Below are 19,259 nucleotides of genomic sequence, written 5' to 3' on the forward strand. Positions count from 1 at the left end.
GATGTTTGTGTCGAGGTGGTCAAATCGGGTGCCATGCCACCAGCCACTGCCTACAAATGGCTGCAGAAGTTGTCCGAGCAGATTTACCTGGGCAGAAACGTCACGAGTACCAAGCTGAGAGGATATGAGCTTATCACCGGCACGAAGAGGTCTGTTTAGCGAGCTTTGATACATACTGATCGCCGTCGGCCGGCATTTTGGCTGGCTGGCTGAGTAGGTGCATACGTTCCATCGGCCATCGAAACTCTCGAAACTACAGGAGTGCCACACACTCCCGACCCTTGAGGCTCGCTCATCCGCTAGACTGCGCGCCCTTTCTCATCAGCTAGGAGCTTCACAACAGCCGTATAGCGCGATAACGAAGCACACGGGTCTCTAGTTCGGACATCTGATTCATCATGCCTGAAGGATCTCAAGACTCCCACATTATTCGCATCTCCCTTCCTGCTTGCCATCAACGGATTGTGTAACAAATCATCGATCTATTTCGGGTCACATTATAATACCATCGCCATCTGCATGCCAGACCAGAACCTAGTGCGAGAGAAGACATTTTTGGACATCTTGGAAGGCGCTCACTCGTGAGTAGAAGTACTGTCTTCTTATTGACAACATCAAGGGCTTTGCGCAGCTTATCGCCGCCCTCTTCACAACATGCTTCGTCATTCTGACTGCATCTTCCAGTGGCGATGAGCTGAGCAGGAACATCGAGCACGGAACGATGGAGATTTCCCCAAGTACCATGACAGGGAGCTCTGCAGGTGTTATCATGTCCAGTCTTCCTTTTCGCAACTCTGTCTTCTTGGCCTGAACCTATAGCTGTCGAACCTGGCATATGCTACCTGAGTGTTGCTTCACTCAACTCGCCCGATCTGGTTAATCGTTCGCGCCAACACGAGCCACACCAATCGCTCGTCTACAAAATTGCTAGACCACCCAACAAAGCTCATACTACGACGTCGTATGTCGATCGTGATCAAATTTGCTAGACGATTAGTCCTCAAAGAGGGTAGTACTGCAGCACGCCGACTTGGTTCTCGAACCGCGACATTCCATCCGCCCGCCGCGCCGACCGATATCCTCGTACGTTCATTCCATCTACCCCGACTTCCGACACACCCACTCACAGTATTACAGGCAAACCGATCGCATCAACAGATAGAAGTAACCGTCCTCTCGATCTTCTCCCTCCTCGTTCGCCATGTCAGCCAACACCACCCCAAAGCGTGCCCCCAAAACCGCGAAACCTCTCCTACCCGCCCCTTCTTCGCCCCTGAGCTTCGCCGCCTCTCCGTCCTCCAGTCCAACCAAGATGACCTGGGACGCCGCCAACGACCGCAAGCTCTTCCTCCTCATCTTCGGCCGCACCGTCACCCCCGCCGAATACCCGCAGCTATCCAAGGTCTTCCCCGGCTCCAGCGTCGGTAGTATCAGGAACCGCATCACCGCTCTTCGGGCTGAGGCGCGCAAGATGCAGGAGGGCTTGGGCTATGAAGTAGGCGCAGGCGCGGCGGCCAAGAAGGTCGCTACTGCTACCCCCAAGAAGCGAGGTGCAGTGGTGGTCAAGAGGGAGGCGGATGATATGGATCTGGATGAGGAAGACGAAGATGAGGATATCGTCCGTGACCCGAGCAAGAGGATCAAGGCCGCTGTGCGCAAGCCACAGGCTAAGAAGGACGGTAGCTCTCGGAAGAAGGGTCGTGGAGGCGCCGGTTCTAGCATTCTTCACCATGGATCGTATGACAGCGAGGATGAGCTTGCCTTGATGGGTGAGGACAAAGTCAAGCGCAGGCCTGTGCCCGCTGGCGTCCCGTACAGGGTGGTCGGAGAGTCAGTCATCAGAGATCCCAGGACTGGCGATGTCATCGTTAATGACGAGGATGTCGAGGATGAAGTCTAGCTATGTACTGACGCAGACCAAACATGCGCTCGTGGACATTGATGAGGGGGATAAGGTGGAATACGTGACGGGGTAATGGAATAGATGCTTTGACGCAAGTCACCCCATCGTAGCTTACTATAGCACTGTTTTCCAAATACATCACCTGTTTCATGTGGTGTCTTCTCTTGAACTATCCGTCTGACACCCGTCAATTTTCTCTGCAGCTCTATCACACGTCTTCACACAAAAGAGGTTTTGCCAAATACAACTGCGTCGGGGGGTGTTCAGGACGATAGAAACCTTGTACGTATGCTCATGGGCTCATGCATCGGGATGAGATGACATGGTACTATCGTGGTCATTTCGTTCATTATCTATCGTTCATCAGAGGGCTGCGCCCGGGGTATCAAGTCTATAGAAGAATATGCGAAGGCCGCTTTCATGGCGAGCCAACCGCGGGGTATCATCTTCGCCTCTTGTGCGGACGAGCCTCCTCCTCGTCGTCCTCCTCGTCTTCAACATCATCCTCCTGGCCTTCAACACTATCCTCCTCGTCCTCAGCATCATTCTCCTCGTTCTCGTCTTCCTCGCTGGTCTCTTCGCTGGTCTCTCCCCCGGCCGACGAACCCCCCCTCTTATCACTGCGACGAGTGACCCGCGAGCCAACCGACGTTGCTTCATCGCTACTAACTCTGCTTTTCCTACCGGAAAAAGTGCCAGTATCATCGGTATCCTGTTCCGGACTCGAGCTGGGCTCCTCTGGCTCTGGAGATGGCGACTCAGAACCAACGTATTTGAGAGGTACTGGAAGTATGTATACGTTCTTGGTCTGCTGTGCCCGCTCTGCTGACGCTACCACGTTGTAGAGATCTTGATGAGTGATGTGTACCGGAAAGTTCAAGAGAACGGGATCATCGGATGTCACAAAGTCGGCCAGAGTCAACCGCACCTTGAAATGCGAGTTGATCACTCCGTTGGCGTTCTTGAATCTCACGGGCTTCTTGCCAGTGGAGATGATTTTGAAGTCATCGCCCATGATCTTGCAGCGGAAGAATTGGTAGGTAGCCCATCGCGGGAGTTCGTTGACTCCATTTCGCCGCACGGGATATTCGAAGTCGATGCCGAGCAGGGTTTTGGTAACACCTCTGGTGCCACTCATGTAGTCTTTGGCTTTGCCTTTGAAATTGCGTTTGCCATGCTCGCCATTCGCAATCTCGGCAATGAAGATTGGTGGCCACTGTCCCAAGGAGAAGGCGATATCTGGGGCGCGGAATGAGCCACTGGCAAGAGGGGTCATTGTATGAGCCCAGTCCTTGAGTGTTTCGAGACTCAAATTTGGTGGAAGACCTTGCCTGATGATTCCTGTTGTGTATGGGGCCATTCTTGCTTCCAGGAGTTTGACGAGGGCGCTCTTGCAACTTTCGTGAATTGCGTCGGCCATCTTGACTTCGAATGTTCCCGCCTCAGCGTCGTAGTTGTAGCGCAGCTTAATATTCGCCCAAGCTCTGGTCTCGCTGCTGAACCTGTCGCCTTTCACGAAGATTTCATCCTTCAGTTCGAGCCAATCGGATGGGGAGACGGTGAACTTGTTCTGGATGTCTTCTTCGACGCTCTCGCCCTCGCTGAGACGCAGGAGAAGGTCGTAGATCTTGGCGAACTCCGTCTTGCGCACGGGAGGGGACGAATCGGGCGAGAGATACGCCTTAGGGGGTCGAACAGAGTCCGCCCGAGGGCAGGGAGAAGGAGGAGATGTAGCAAAAGAGGGACGGAGAGACGAGCGCTCGCTGTCGCTGGAGATGGGCATAGTAGAGTGCATGGTGGGGTGTCGCGCGGAGGAAGTGCGAATTTGCGGTATATAGTCGGTGGTGCGATGCGTACTAGCCGGAATAGTGCATAAGTCGTGAAAGGCAGCAATGTTCATGGGTGGCGTTTTGTACTTGAGCGGCTAGCGTGTGCGTGCCTGGCGTAAACGACCCCACCCCATATTCACTGAGCGTCGCACCCACCTTATGCGAAAATAAGGATAAAATCGTACTGTGCGGTCTACATTAGGACGAGACTAAAGGTTTCACCAACTCTTGAGACAATTTAGCCTCCCCACCTCTGCAGGTCGTGCTCACTGGCAATGAATACACTGGCGTTCACGAAGAGATCAAGGACGTATATCCTCGTTTCGTCGCTGTTGATTGGGGCCCAGTTTCTTCGTTCAGTCTCCGCATTTGCTATTCGACCCACTCGCATTCATGCAGCCCCCAAAACTATCGCAATTGTACCTTATACCAAAGTAGCCAACTAAAATCTCTATGATCCGGCCCGAAGCAGGACCAGACCGCATTCTTGGGCAAAGGAGCACTCCCTTCTTTTTAAACTCATGCAGTATAATGTATGGATACGTGGCACACTCATCCCAGAGATGCCAAAGAAGCAATGTGTACTTTGAGAGCATAACATGGTCTAGTACTTCACTTCATGTCGCGTGGAAACAGTACCTACTTCACTAAGACAACAGAACAAGTTTTGTCAAACGACAGCTTTAAGGTACATACAGTATCTACACCTGAATCTGATAGGATAGTATCTCATGCGCATCGAATGGCAAAGAATAGTGGAATAATGTTCAGCGCTGGGGATATCTGTCTCTTGTATCACAAGCCATACCACGTCATACACAGGACACTATGCGGTCAACGACAGTGTAAAGAGCGTGTAGAACACTCAGTCATCGCTACAAAACTCTCAAGATTTACGAGACGTTGAGTCTTTACGATTTCGATCATGATATCAATAAGAGCTGTTCTGACCCATCAAAGTACCTCAGATTGCCTCCGTGTATGCATGCGGGAAGGAATGATACGTGTAGTCAATGCGGAAGCGCACATCAATGACCTCGACGGTCCTCTCCACTGCGTAGCCCCTGTCTTTACAACATCAAACAAGGCGGAACTGCTCACCACGTCCTACGCTTGTTAATATATACACCAGCGTACGCCTGTAACAATAGAGACCCGACTCCGCACTAGATATAGACACCATATAGCATGCGGTATTGTAGGGACGTTTCAATAGGTAACACGCTATCACATTGTTGTAATACGCGAAATCTATTTCCTGATCATGATCTTACAGCCAAGTGTCGCGCCTGGAGATCGCGACGACCCATCGCAATAGTGTTGATAATGATATTGGTCTAACGCCTATATGTAACCTTCCAGGGGGCATTCTAGCGGGCACCGCCGAGGGTTTATAGCGGTAGCACGCTACCTCCTAGGCCTGTTCAGGGTGAATTAAATACATGTCAAAGGGACGAGGAAGACCTCCGGGTGTCTCTCATGCCCGTTATCGCAATGGTGTTGAACACCAATTTTATCGTTCCGTTGTGCTTGACAGAAATTTCCCTTTTGAAGGCGTTTACGGCATCTGGCGAAGGGGAAAATTGGTTATTGATATCGATGTCAATCGCAGGGAGCACCTAGAGGCTGCCTACTGTGAACGAGTGGGAATTATGGTCTAGATTGCTGAGCAAGGGGTATAAACATGACGAAATCGAAACAACAGGCTTGACGTCTAACACGAAGTCATGATCTACTCTCCTTCCAGCGGTTCCTTGAGAAGATCTTCCAGTACTTCAATGGAGAGTTTAGCGCTTGGTTTGCCCAGCCACAGCTCCGCTATTCGCATCATATCATCCACTGTCAAGAGGACTTGATTTGCCTTTCGAGAACATTCCTTCGCCTCCTCTACCTCCCTCGTTGCGGCGCCCATCTTCTCAGCCCACGCTCCATATTGTGTGACACGATGCTCCATCTGCCTGATTTCCGCTTCGCACGCATCTTTCATGGCTTCTAGTTTGGTCACGTCCTGGGTCGCCGAGGCTACTCCTAAGCTGGCGAAGTTGGTGATCGCCGTGATGTCTCCTGCGAGATGCTCATTGTAGTCCTGGGTAGCCTTGAGCTTAGCGGAGAATTCCGTTTTGATTTGTTCCAGGCTATCTTCGCTTGGCAGTGTACTCAGCTGCAGTGCTTTCTGCGCTTCCAAAGCATGACTACGAGCGGTCTCTTGCGCCTGAGCAAGATGGACTGTAGCTTGGAGGTTGTCTTCCTTGGCTGACCGGATTTCTTTCTTCTTCCTGACAATGATGTGCATAACCGCGCGGAAGTCCGGATCCTGTGCGAGCATTTTGAGTGACATGAGGTCTATACTATGAACCGGGGTGAATGGCTGGATGTTATCGTCGTCCCCAAATGATGGGCCGTCCTCTGTGACACGAGGAGTGTCCAGGTCAGTGATGCTGTTACGCCGGAAGGGACTCTCCTGATCGTTGAGTGTGTCCTGAAGGTCTTCTTCTTGGAGTGTGCTGTCCTGGAATGACAGTGAGTCCCGACGGCCTTCGAAGAGGCTAGTGTCGTCGTCTGGTAATTCCGATGGGCCCCGTCTAGGTCGCTCGACTGATTGCGAACGCGAGTGATCCCGAGGATTAGCTGGTGTCCTTCGTGTCACCGCACGCCGTTTGCGATTCTTCTTCTTGTCAGGTGAGTTGGATGGGCGATTCTGGCGTTTCTCAAGGCGGCGCGCCCGCTCAGAAGACACGTCCGCGGCCAGGGTGGCGTTCAATCGCTTGTCCCTCCACGCGATGAGGTCCTGGAAATATCGCCACGACTTGCAGTCCAGACGCTGAGCCTGTGAAGGTGAGAACGCGCCGTCAGTTTATGTAGCAGGTCCAAGTGCGGCTCAAATACGTACGGTTTGGCCGAAGTGGGTCGGATTCCTAGGATCGTATCTTCGCTGGACACTGATGATATCTTGACGCCTGACCTTGTCGAATGTCTGGAGCTCGGCGACAACGTCCGAGAGCGGTTGCGCAGCTTTCGAGTACTTGTTCAGGTAAACGGCGAGGTTGAACGACGGTACTTGCTGGATCCGGATTTGGTGTCGCTGGAGGACGGTCCACCAGTCTGCCCCCCAGTGTTCGGTGACACCCTTGATATTGTGCCAGACGTCTTGGAAGCTCTTGCAGCCACCTGTCTCTCCGAGTGAAGTTTGAACGCGCTTCTCGAAAGCCTCAAGGTCCTCGCAGTAGTAGTCCTGGAATCCCAGCACGAGCGCGGCAACGCAGACAGCCTCTTTGGTCCATACAAGGTCGTCGAGGGTCCGCAGATCAGCCAGCGGCGTGGGCGCGGCGGTTCGGTCGTGCGGGCTCAGCGCACTCTGGGCAAGGCGAAGCTCAAACACACGGCGGGCGTTGCTGGGTGTGTTCGGCATGATAACGCATGTTGTTCGTGTTGTGAGATGAGGTCGCGTCGCGGCCGATGGCGACCAATGAGAAATACACGCTAACTGAAAGCGGACTAAAGTACGAAACAAGAAGAACAACGCAAAGAAGAAGTGATTTTGGCTGCTAAGGAGCCTGTAGCTGGGCAGACATTACAGCAAGAGTCTCTAGCGCTCGAATGAGGAATGTTGAATGCATAGTCAAACCAGTCTGGGGTGCGGGGCGATAAACATCAGTCGCACCGCCCATTTCCTCGCCTCACCCTATAATCAAGATACTCCCGACAACTACAGCACACGTACCACTCCCCACCACTCGGTCGGTCATCCCGAATTTACTGCGACGCTCTTCGCAGATCGTATGGCCACGGCCGCCTATGCCAACTCTCATACAGGCGCGCCCCAGGCCGCCCTCAACCGCCTCGCAAGCTGAATGTCCTTCTGCTGAATCGTGACGCGCTTGGCGTGAATAGCGCAAAGGTTGGCATCGTGGAACAGGCCTACTAGGAAGGCTTCGCTCGCTTCTTGCAATGCCACGATAGCTTGACTCTGCCAGCGCAATGGGCCATCGATACGCGAGACGCTTAGGGCAACCTCGCGGACTACCCGCTGGAAGGGCAACTTCAGCAGCAGAAGGTCGGTAGATTTCTGGTATCGTTTGATCTCGCGCAGGGCGACAGTGCCGGGCTTGTAGCGTCTCTTTGGCTTGGGAGCGGGTGGAATACCGTGATGATTCCGTGGTTCTACGCGGGCTCCTCGGGCTCCTCGGGCAGGCCTCCTGCTTCCCGTCATTTTATAGATAAGCGTTTGGCGTATTTGATAGCAAGGTATGGGTGACAAGAGAAAGAACGGCCTGGGTGTCTGTATCCGTTATGCCGTGCAAGCAAAAGATCAAGTGCATGGGATCATTCTGGGCGTAAAGTAGACATGGTTCGTGGTCCAAGTACTGTCGCGTTCTTTGTATCTGCATGCGTCCATGGTGTAGCCAAGGCTGGATGTATACCAGGGATGTGCGGATGCGGAGGCCACTGGTCCTCGTGAAACAAGGTATTGTGACAATGGCGGCGGTATCATATGCATCTGCCATGTTGAGCCGACCCATGCTATAGGTTGTGCAGACATGGCCTTAGAAGCGCGCATCGCGAATGAAGGTCGTGGAGGCTGGTAGAAGAGACCCTGCCGTAAGATTAGAGCTCGAGATTGAGCGTGTCGCAGCGGTGCAGTATTTGAGGAGATGTTCTCGCAGCACAGCGCTCCGACGGAGAGACGCTTGTGTTGATCTTGCGGTCGTGCGCGACGGCACAAAGCAAAAACGGGATGGATGTCAAGACGTGGCTGGGCCGGCGAAGTGACGCGCTGAGGTGGGAGCTGGAGTTGCTCCGCGCTAGCTCAAATGCGGCGGCTGCTCGGCTGAGCCGAGGCCCTTCCATCACCTCGCGTGCGCGTTGATTCTCCTGCTCCTTGGAACCATCTCATCACGGCTTTGACCAGATGCCAGGTGGAGCATCTACGAACTAGCGCTCAGGAGTGACATAGACACGTCAAGTTCCGCGTGTCGGGTAAACCTGGGGCGGGCTGAAGAGTATGCCTGGAGGCATCCTCTCATGCCACGCGCGTTGTGGAAGAATGGACAGGTAGCGCTGGAGGTTCTCACCAAGGCTTCCAGCGTCTTGGAAAATCTCACAGATAACCCTGGAGGTATTTGATGATGCTGCGATAGTCACGGAAAAGTTAGTATGAAGGCCTGAGGGTATTTACTGCCTTGTCGAATGTGGGATAGGTGCTGTAAACATTGTGGTATTCTTCAAGTGCTCCTTTCATTCATACTAAAACATCAAGATCATATAGGGTATCATCCAGTCCAACGCCTTCCTCACCAGGTTTATCCTTGCACCATCTCCCAAGTCCGAGATCTATTTCCCTAACCATTCACTCACCCAGATACCTCTTAGTCTTCACCAGAGGCCTTCCCGACCTTCCCACTGGTGCGGGCACAGGTTGGGAAACTACAGGCGGCGTCGAGGACGAGGTCGGCTGACGCTTCTGCTTCTTTGACGGTTGAAGAGGTTTACCGGGACTGAGAGACGCCCTGTCCACATCTTGCTGCCGCTCATCACCTTGTTCCAGGATATCGCGGAGTTCCTCGGCAGTAATCTCGATGGCAGGGAACTTGAAGTCCTTCGGAAACTTCTTGATCTCCTCTATAGGAAGGAAGTCGGCCAAAGTAAGGCGAAGGGTTCGCGTGATTTGCTTGCCTTTTGCTGAGTCGAAGAAAGTGAATGTCTTCTTGTCGTACGAGTCTTTGGTGACGCGGTAGATGGATATAGCCGCCTTCGGTGTACGGGGATTGTCGGCTCTCGTGGCTGGGTTTTGGTATTGCAGATCAACGGTGATGACCGTCTTTGTCTTGCGGCTGCTGTCTTTCATCCAAGATTCCGCCAACTCTGTGAGCTCCTCGCCAACTTGAGAATTGCCGACTTCGATGACGATGGGCATGTTGGAACGATGGCGAAAGTAGAAAGAATTGTCGGGCTGTCGATTGCTCGTCAGTAGGATGTCGACATTGGGGTCACCGGACTTTTCTGTAGCATGAACGATCGCAGGCGATGCAAGATTTGCATATGGACCCTTGATGTTCGCCACGAGAGCTTTGATCTCAGCGGACACGTTCCTCATCCGTTTCAGGGCGACGATCTGGTCGCGAAAGGCTAGGCCTATCTCTGCGGCGACAACGTCGTGAAGGTTGCTAGGCGACATCCTGCGCAGAATGATCTCTCCGGTGAGGGCGTTCCAATCGTATGTCAAATGGTTCACTAGCCACCGGCACAGCTCGTCGTCGAAGGATTTGATGAGATCAACGAACTCAGAGGGAGTCACAACGGCTCGGTACCTTTCCAAGTCGCGGAGAGTAGGATCTTCGAAACGACCGGTATATTGACCGCGAATGAGATCCTCGACAACGGCGATCTTAGACACAGGCTTGCGGCAGTCGCTTTCGTCAGTCGACCTGGATCGCTTGCGCGACTTGGGCAGCGGGAGAAGAGGAGAGGTAGAAGGGTCAGTCGCCATGAGTGCGAGTTTGGCGGGGTTGGTGACGGGCATGGAGAGAAGATATGCTCGACAAACGCTGCGAGCGGTGGGAGAGCGGCGGTGAGGCTGTCACAAGATTCTGTCCGGGTGAGACCCGCGGGACGGATGTGTTGGGCTCGCAAGCTTGCGATCGCTGAGTATGGGCTGTATGTAGACGTGAAGTGTCTGTTTGCGCTTAGAAATTGGTATAGCGTGCGGCCGATATTCGATGCGATTGCGACGTTGGTAGTCGGTGCCGCAGTCTGGGGTTGGTGTGGGTAGTAAATACACCAGCGGCGGCAAAGGCCCGTTACCGAATGCGGCTAGTGCGCCGGCTCCGTTCGCGGTGGGCAGGATCATCGATACCAGCCCAACCCGCAACCTCACCGTTTTACCTGGGCAGAGATTGAGTTGAGTAGATAAGAGAAATGACAGGTCTGTCGTGAGATAGTTCTGCATTGCGCACGCGCCAAAACGCGCGAGTACGCGCGATGATGACTCTCAAGATCCTTCCCAAGACGTAACCCTGCCATCTCAGAAAGTCCTGCGCGGCTGCTCAAACGCAAGTAACTAATCCCAGAAACCTAGTCACGACCTGACCCAACTTTGTCATCATCTTCATCCTCACGCCTGCCGAGCAAACATCTCCGCTCATCCCTATTCAAATAATCTCCGACTCAACCCACGCTCCAATGCATCGCGTCGTGCGTACTTTGTCTCGCTCGGGAGTGAACTCAACGCTTCATTGCTGTTGAAGGTGATACCGCATCCACCTTCAGACACTGACGTGATCGCGGTAGTGGTTCTGGAGGTATATTCAAATCCCTTACACGTTCCACCGCAAGCCCAGACCATCATGTCTACTTCAGAGCCTCCGAGTCTCGTGACAGCAGGATGAAGCAGCCAACGATATAGCAGAAGCTGTAGACTGCGTGCAACGAAGCGTACCGTCGGTATGAGTTCAGTAAAGATTTCCGCCCGGGTAACATGGTCTGCATCGAAGATTACCCAACCTCCTCATGCATGCTGTCCGTTGATCCTGCTCATGCGTGCTATTGTGTCTTGTAGTACCGTCATCACTGTGATGCTCATCCACCTACGACGCGCTTGGCTCTCCGCCCCGACGCATCCAGTTCCCAAAACTGCCTCTCCGTAGCTCGACTTTCTCTGGCTCGCGAGCGGCGGAGCATCGTGGAAGATGGTTGTATGGATGATGACGATTTTCTGCGGCGGGATTTGCGAGCAGCAGCGGTGGGCTTGATAGGCGATGCGGAGGTCGAGTCCCGGCGCTGGGGTGACGTATCGGGCGGAGTCGGAAAGGATGGCGGACTGCGATAGGAGCGTTTGGGCGGTGGTGAGGGCGATGGAGTAGGTGTAAGTTGTGGGGATAGTCGGCCCCAGGCGAGTTCGGGGGTTTTGGCATAGGGCGCCCGTTTGGGTGGTGCCTCGGTGGTGCCGGCCGCCTGCAGCTGGTCTTGCAGCTTCTTCAGTGCCGCCAGCAGGGGTTTCGTGATGTACTGTTCCTCGTAGATTCTAAGCACCGCATCGGGTATCGCCGGCGAGCGCGGCGGCGATGCCAGGTCGTGCTGTAGCGACGCCATGCACAAGCGGTCGGTGGCAGGGTGTTGAAGGGGCGTGTCGAAGTCGTCCCAACACTCCAGGGCTGGCGGCTATTTCACTGGCCGGTCTAACCGTATCGGGTAACCCCCGCCCGCATTACCCAACTCCATACATTCCGAGGCCGCCCCTGACCTCTCCTCTCCTCTCATCACACCAATGTCTTCGCCAGGGGATACTCTGCCAGACGTAACTTCATGGGAGAACGTGCATCACGGAGTGTCCAATGGTGATTTCGCGCGATTGGTGCCGCATTCTCCAGCGGCACGCAGACTCTTTGACCAAGTCGTCCGCCTTCTGGAGTCCGATAGCAGCAAGCTGCATCATGTGCGCCAGTACATTCACTACGAAGTCACGCTGTCCAGCGAAAGTACTGCTGAAAGCAGTTTTGCTGCTTCTACCCCGTCACCTCAGCGCGAAGCCCTCCAAGAATTTTGCGGTTACTACCGCCTCAACATGTCCATTCCTCCTGCGAGTCAAGGCTTAGGCTGGGTTGTGGGAAGCTCAAGACTGAACAAGCCAGATCACTTTGTAGACTTTCTTCTTGCTCCATTCACCACTGAAAATTCTCTTCATTCGCGTCATTGCAGATTGAGACGTCAGCTTGAAACTGGCGTCATGGTTGCCGTGTCTGACGGCAGAAAGGTATTGCACTGTGTCTCTTCAGGGGCGCGTTTTGCTCATGATGGTTGCAGATCACTGTGGACAGCAGAACCTTTCAACGCGACGACATAAAGCAGCAGCACGAACGAGATTTCCAAGCTACCCTTCAACATGGCACCAGCGTCCGGCTGGGTGATCTCACTTACGTACTCGTGTACACCGACTTGAGCCAGGAGCAGAAACAACGAGAACTCGAAGAAGCCCTAGCACAGGTCAACGCTATGCCTCCGAATTCCGTGATGCTGCTTTCGCCAACACCATCCAAGCCAACTATCGACTACCACGGCTACAGCATCTATGATGCTGATCACCATGGCGCCACGAGTTCTGTATCTTTGGGCTTTGACAAGTCTAACGGCAAGCCAGTCGCAGTCAAGATGGTCAAATGCACCGCCTCGCAGTTCGGTGACTTAAGAAGAGAGATTGGCATCTTGAGCCGTATCAGTCATGTATGTCATGCGCTGGATTTGATGAAACGAAACTAAACTTTTGTCTAGGAGAACGTATGCAAGCTTCTTGAGGTCGTAAACTGGGACGCGTCAGCCAATCCACACGAATGGCGACAGAATGAGTGTCTGACTGTGGGTCTCATTATGTCACCACCGGCAACTTCTTCCGCGCTGCAATTACTCCCAATCTGGAAACGTCTTCCGGAGTCTACTACTTTCCTTCGCGAGTCCATACGCCAGATTGGATCCGGTCTTGCACATATTCACAGCCTCAATATACTTCATCGGGACATCAAACCTGAAAACATAGGCTATCGCTCCGAAAGCCCAGTGCACGTCATCATCCTCGACTTTGGTTGCAGCGATCAGGGCCCGCACAGCACTCGCCACAATCGAGGGACGATGACATATCTCGCTCCTGAGGTCATGCGAATAAAGGAAGAAGAGTCTTCGGAGCCCTTCTCGTTTCCATCAGACGTGTGGAGTCTCGGTGTCACTCTGGTCGACTTTCTCACAGGAAAACAAGTTCATCGAAAACTAGGCCAGGCGTCAGTCTACAAATCCTTTAGAGATATCATGGACACAACCGCAGCCAGAGTAGACTACCGAGAATTCTGGGATATTGCGATCGAACTCTTAGCATGGGAGGCAGAGCTCCGACCGACGGCGGAGCAACTAGCTCAACGCTTTTCCCACGAGAAACAAAACGAATCGGAAGTCTCACGTCAACCGTCCCAGAGCGAAGAACAATTGGCCAAGCGTGTGAAGGTATAGAAGTAGAGAGTTGACCCTCTTTCGTTCGCATTGAGAAGTACCTCCTGTCTAATGAGCTGTTTCTGACTTGGGCATGTTTCAGTCTTCCATACAGCTTGGACAGAATCGTTACTCTGAACCACTCTGTCAGCCTCCTAGCTGGATATTCCGTGTTGCACCGCCAGCTCCGTCATAACACATGTCTAATGCATCGTTAGGCGACGACCGGAGACTCGTATGATCCTTGCGCCGGTGACGAACGATGATCGTCGGGAGTGCCAAAGAGGAAACAGAACTAAACAACCACAGTACGCCGCAACGGGGAGCAGCTTCATATCTAACCTTCATGGGCCGCAATCATCGCCTGCACCGCTCGCTGTAGCATGAAAGACCCACCCGCCCGTTCATCCACAGCCAATGCCCCTGTCAGATCCGTTCTCATCTTCGCAGACCGTCATGCACGTGTTCGGGTCGATCAAGCAGAATTCCTCCAGCAAATACAGGGTAGCGTTGACAACAATCTTCGTCTTCTTGCTAATGCTGACGGAGGCTTCGTCCGAGGCGCGTAAGTAATCAATATGACCTTCGAGAGTCTCCGAACCGACACTACTAGGGGCATTCCTCTCGATTACTGCAGTGAAGCACTGGAGAAGATGGATGGCGGCTGCGCGGACTATGCTTATCTTCTCTGCATTCGGAAGCTCCTTCGCACCAAAGACGGCATTGATGTGACTCTTCGTACGCATACGATGGTGGGGACGCTTCCTCGCGCATTCAGGGCCATCGAGCGTCCAGAAGCGCTGTAGAAGATGAGCCACGGCTTCACGGACCGCAGCGATCTTATCCCCAATTGAAAGCTTCTTCGCCTCGACCATGGTGTTGATGTAAACGACCGTTGCATCTTCGGGTGGGATCTTACGATCGGAGGGCCAGTCGTAGAAGAGCTCTACAGTGGAAGGGTGGGAGTGGGTGTCAGAAGATTCGTCGGGCGACTTGCGCTTTCCGGGAGTGACTGGAAGTATCTCCATTTTCGAGGATGACGATATCGGATGCTCGAAGTCGGCGTTAGAGGAAATCGAATTGAGAGAGATGGAAGAGATGATGGCAACAGTATACGGGAAGTATATTGCAGGAGTCACGAACACGACTGCAAATGGAAGGTCATGCCACCTTTATCAAATCTGTGGGAAACCCATCTCGTACGATCGCCTGCACGTCCCTTTCCAACCAACGACAGCGTCAAATCCAGCTTACCCATGCCACATCGTCACGTCACCCGTGTGCCGGATGACAGATATTGGTCGCATTGTCGTATCGCACATGCAAGTCGCCGTAGCACTTCTGGATCCGCGAATGGGGATCTCCATCACTCGCCACAGCGGGAGATACGATATCATATTGCTTGGCGTAGCAAAGCGTCCTGGGTTGCTCACTGCTCGCACGCGCCTGTGTCGCTGCGGGTAGCATAGTCTCAGGTACCGCCCCAACGCGTCGCTCCTACCTATGTACCACACACGACGATCATTGTCTACACAATCGGCATGGTGGTCACGAACTTCACGCCGCATCATCATGTCCATTTCTTCAGGCGTTGCGCTCATTATGTTGTTTCTAGTGTTATTGCGACGAGCAGGCTTCCTTATTCCACGGGCTATCACCCCATCATGATTGTGGTCGAAGCTTTGCGCAAGTGCGGCTCATGTCTCAATCTCATCTCCACGTACCGGCCACGGATATTCTTGTCGTGCGCGTTTCTCCGCAGCGCGGAACTTGACACCCATTACATTCGCTCACCATCCATACGTGCATGGTACCTTTGTCAGGCGCATTATACAACTTGGAAACTGGATGGACGATTTGTGCGTGCAGATAGCATAGTGGTAGTGCGCCAATACCTTGGTGCTGTGAACCACCTGCAATTCCTTTCAATAACAGCTACAGTTTCCTCGTATCCCATGTATTTGCGACCACCCACGTTACTTCTTTTGAAAAGTGCTCATATTTGCCAATGCGCGTTTCCTTGTTCGGATTTGCGATTAGCTCTACCCAGCCATGCTGCCAAGGTAGTCTGTGACAAGCATCGTGATCCGGACTGACGAAGGGTATCTGCGGCGATTGCAACGGCCGTGTTCTCGCCCACCCAGCGGAGTTCTTCAAGCGGCGACATCTCTCATCTGAGGAACTTGGCTGTATAAGAGTGGCATAATATGGAAGTTGTGAGTTGCTGGTTGGCCAAAGGTTGGTCCCACACATCCACACGTACCAATTCTTCTTCCTTATCGATACGTTCCGGTCGAATTAAGTCAGCCTAGCACCAACCGGAACTCACCCATGAATCCACCTAAGAGAGATGATTTATTCAGACGTCGCACTACCATGGTAGGACTGGATCACAACGACCGTATGCTTCTGCGACGCGCACACAACAAAAAAGATTCGCGGCTTATGACCAGATCAAAGACATCCCATTTTCTATCGATACTGGAACTGTCACTGCACACGAACCGCAACGTCGACCATCCTCGTCAACCCACACAAACAAGCCAGCTCTTCGATCAACACATCGCATTTTATACTTGGGGTGCAATAGCCATACCCGCGCATCGAAATGATGGCGTTCCAGGTCTCACCTCTCCAGCAGGGCCGTCGGCAACCACTCCGTCTTATAAACCCAGTCATGGTCGCACAGGAAGCCATTGATCGTTTGAAAAGGTCATTCCAGAAGATGTGCGGTCCGTCAACGTGTGCCCTCGATCTTTCCGCAGAGATTATCTTAATGATCGTAGCGCATCTCGATGAATGCTCTCTAGCGTCTCTTTCGTTGACCTGCAAGAGTCTCCATGGTCTCTGGGATACATGCGATATGCCCCTGATACTATCAGACAAGGAGAAGCTCTTGCTGTCGCTTGAAAGAGACATTCCATACATCTATTACTGTCACCACTGTACGAAGCTGCATCGCTGGCATGGGCGCTGGAGTAGATCGATAGCTCCGTTCTACTTGGAGCGTCTACCATGCAAGCAAAATTCGGACAACCACTTCTACATCCCGGTTACCTGCCAGATTCCTTACCATCATGCGCGCTTGGTCATGAACCGACATCTCTACGGACGCAATCACGGTTTGCCTCTTGACGTGCTTAACGAACGAGCCCAGTCCTCCCATCACCCAGATGGAGTCATAGACTCGAGGCCCCAGCACGCACGCATCTTCAACCAACAACTCCTGATACTATCGACCATATCCATGACTCATCGCCGAGGTGACTCGTTAGCACTCCGAGACCACATCGACCGCGCTGGACACCTAGTGTGCAAACATCTTACTCTTCGGCGAGGATATCCTGATTCATATCCCACACCACTTCCCCAGCTGGCTAAAGGAACCGGTCCAGACGCGTTTCTGGCCTGCAGCCTTGTAAATGGATCATGTAACTCTTGTCTAACAGACTACACCATTGACATAGTCTGGCAAGGTGCAAAGAAAGGGTACAAGATCGAGGTGCTTGTTTATCGCGGGTTGGGTGATTGCCGCACACCGTTCAGCTGGCACTGGCGTACCGCGTCGCGGCTCTTTAGAGATGAACAGCCACGGCTGGCATATTCGTCAGAGTATAGGCTCGGGGGGGTTCGAGAGCAATGGGATAAAGCTGGTTATATCGCGTAGATTACTGGTCGCGCATGACAAAGTACCTATGATGGATATTTTCCTCATTTTTGCGGTACTTCTGGCTGGTGAGCACCTTCGTGCACGTTTCTGTATGTGCCGTGGAAAGACCAAGCAGCTGGCTGACCACTTCCGCGTCACGATTCCATTGAGAGTGCAGGAACGCATGGCACACTTCTTCTCATTTTGTTTCGAGCGTACTACACGATACGAAAAAGCCAAATTCATCTTCAGTATGAAGCGAGGCTGAAAGCCAGGATCGTACTTCCACCCCATTCAAGGGAAAAACCGAACACCCAAGAGCCTACATCAAGATAAAAGCTTGCGAAGGTGGTGGCCTAACGGCGACGTAGGCTCCTGGGTGTTCAGGTTTTCCCCTTGTATCAGGTGCTTCTGCACAACAGGCTCGAAGATCGCCTGCTTTCACCAGATGGCACATGATGTTGCTATCAAATGTTATTGTATTGCTCTTCCTATATGCTTGTGCCTCGCCAGACATGTTTGTCAAGCTTTATAACTGCCGCAAAACCGGTTGCATGCCTGGGCTACATGCTCTGAGTATATGCGATGCCGTTTGGTGTGTTCGATGGATTGGAGTCGTCAAGGTCGTGTCAGTGGTCGTAATCGTCGTGTATGTGTCGGCGAGGGCGTCTCGCTCATAGCTGAAGGTTCGCGAGTGGTTGGTTGCAGTTCGAACTCTTCGAGAGGCTGTCGGCAGTGCGCACACACGTCCGGTTTGTCTGCGCGCTCAAGCCAACTCCGTAAGCAGTTGTGGCAGCTGAGCTTCCCTGGTACAGTCAGTCAAGGTGTTGGTGAGTAGACGAATGGGATACATACCGCAGCAACGTAGCCTCTGGTAGTGAATACCATCCGCTTCAAAAGTCTCGACGCTATCGAAACATATGAAGCATTGACGGTCCAATTCCGTGTTTGCAGCGTTTCGCGCCGACTCCGCCATTACCTCCGCCATTAGCCGATGTAATGACTCAGGCCGTCGTATAGGTGGTGAGCCAGGTCGTCTGCTGGATGGGTAGGGCTGATAACGGTAGACAGCGGAGCGCGGCGTAGGTGTGAAGATGGGTGCCGTCGTCTGCCTAGCACTGAGTGTATAGGGGTGTTCGGTTGAAGGAAGAGGTCGATCGCAGGAGGGTTGGCGAGTACGACGCAAGGACTCGTAAGGTTGATGTAGAAGGCGCATCGCGCGCTCTTCACGCCGGGGAGTTATTGGTTGATACTCGCGCGCAAGTGTGAATTCGTCGTCATCAGAGGCTTCGAGTGTTGCGGCCGAACGAGCAGCCCCGGCGGCGGGAGCATTGGCAGTGTGGGCGACGCGACCATCTCGGACCTCCAGAGCAGCTTCATCGGCCCAAACGCCTTCCACAATGCGACCGGCCTCGGCGGTGCGCTCGGCTTGAGCTCGACGGGTAGCTCCAGATTGACGGGCAGTACGAGCTACGGCAGCATCTCGAGCCCTACGGAGTCTCTTCAGTCTTTCCCAGTCCTTCTTCAACGCGTTGTTTGCTCCGTCGGCCGGGATCCAGCTGGGCTCGTAGTGCAAACCGGTCTTCGGATCGGTGCCAGCCCATTTGACCTCATACCACAGTACGCCATCTTCCCGACGCTCCTCTTGAAGGACGCACTCGGCAAGGTGTTCTTCGTCTTCCGATTCTGGCGACGGTTCGGCGTAGTCGAAGCGTGTGGATGTGCGTGTGGAGCGGCGTGGCTTGCCCGAAGCTGGTGTATGTTAGCAAACACGATTGCGCGCCAACAATGAAGACAAGAAATGCGGAAGGGCTCGTAGATGACGGGAGGGGTAGCGGGCTACGTGCAAGGGCGGTCATACCAGGCAGGGTCGCCATAATGCGATGGGGCTGGCGCCGGCGCTACTTTG

The 19,259-nt window shown here is 53.3% G+C and overlaps 8 protein-coding genes across 8 annotated transcripts; 2 read left to right on the forward strand and 6 right to left on the reverse strand.

Moving 5' to 3' along the window:
- Positions 1–1,201: 1,201 nt before the first annotated feature.
- J4E92_010377 (uncharacterized protein) lies at positions 1,202–1,900 on the forward strand (the record flags this gene model as incomplete). The annotated part of the gene is made up of 1 exon (XM_051501715.1): positions 1,202–1,900. One exon carries the CDS (start codon positions 1,202–1,204, stop codon positions 1,898–1,900), a length of 699 nt encoding a protein of 232 aa, XP_051348064.1.
- A 445-nt stretch (positions 1,901–2,345) lies between these two features.
- On the reverse strand, positions 2,346–3,698 carry J4E92_010378 (uncharacterized protein; the record flags this gene model as incomplete). The annotated part of the gene is made up of 1 exon (XM_051501716.1): positions 2,346–3,698. The coding sequence occupies one exon, from the start codon at positions 3,696–3,698 to the stop codon at positions 2,346–2,348; it is 1,353 nt and encodes a 450-aa protein (XP_051348065.1).
- Positions 3,699–5,464: 1,766 nt separating this feature from the next.
- Positions 5,465–7,141, reverse strand: J4E92_010379 (uncharacterized protein; the record flags this gene model as incomplete). The annotated part of the gene is made up of 2 exons (XM_051501717.1): positions 5,465–6,559; positions 6,623–7,141. 2 exons carry the CDS (start codon positions 7,139–7,141, stop codon positions 5,465–5,467), a joined length of 1,614 nt encoding a protein of 537 aa, XP_051348066.1.
- Positions 7,142–7,537: 396 nt separating this feature from the next.
- HH3V_2 (histone H3-like centromeric protein hH3v) lies at positions 7,538–7,942 on the reverse strand (the record flags this gene model as incomplete). Its single annotated transcript, XM_051501718.1, has 1 exon — positions 7,538–7,942. The coding sequence occupies one exon, from the start codon at positions 7,940–7,942 to the stop codon at positions 7,538–7,540; it is 405 nt and encodes a 134-aa protein (XP_051348067.1).
- A 1,137-nt stretch (positions 7,943–9,079) lies between these two features.
- Positions 9,080–10,252, reverse strand: J4E92_010381 (uncharacterized protein; the record flags this gene model as incomplete). The annotated part of the gene is made up of 1 exon (XM_051501719.1): positions 9,080–10,252. One exon carries the CDS (start codon positions 10,250–10,252, stop codon positions 9,080–9,082), a length of 1,173 nt encoding a protein of 390 aa, XP_051348068.1.
- Positions 10,253–11,995: 1,743 nt separating this feature from the next.
- Positions 11,996–13,722, forward strand: J4E92_010382 (uncharacterized protein; the record flags this gene model as incomplete). The annotated part of the gene is made up of 3 exons (XM_051501720.1): positions 11,996–12,367; positions 12,532–12,948; positions 12,997–13,722. 3 exons carry the CDS (start codon positions 11,996–11,998, stop codon positions 13,720–13,722), a joined length of 1,515 nt encoding a protein of 504 aa, XP_051348069.1.
- A 383-nt stretch (positions 13,723–14,105) lies between these two features.
- On the reverse strand, positions 14,106–14,729 carry J4E92_010383 (uncharacterized protein; the record flags this gene model as incomplete). The annotated part of the gene is made up of 1 exon (XM_051501721.1): positions 14,106–14,729. The coding sequence occupies one exon, from the start codon at positions 14,727–14,729 to the stop codon at positions 14,106–14,108; it is 624 nt and encodes a 207-aa protein (XP_051348070.1).
- Positions 14,730–18,116: 3,387 nt separating this feature from the next.
- J4E92_010384 (uncharacterized protein) lies at positions 18,117–19,227 on the reverse strand (the record flags this gene model as incomplete). Its single annotated transcript, XM_051501722.1, has 3 exons — positions 18,117–18,156; positions 18,604–19,102; positions 19,194–19,227. The coding sequence occupies 3 exons, from the start codon at positions 19,225–19,227 to the stop codon at positions 18,117–18,119; spliced, it is 573 nt and encodes a 190-aa protein (XP_051348071.1).
- Positions 19,228–19,259: the final 32 nt, after the last annotated feature.

The sequence above is a fragment of the Alternaria infectoria genome (genome assembly GCF_024043175.1).
Source record: "Alternaria infectoria strain BMP 0036 chromosome Unknown scaffold_35, whole genome shotgun sequence".
NCBI classification, from domain to species: Eukaryota; Fungi; Ascomycota; class Dothideomycetes; order Pleosporales; family Pleosporaceae; genus Alternaria; species Alternaria infectoria.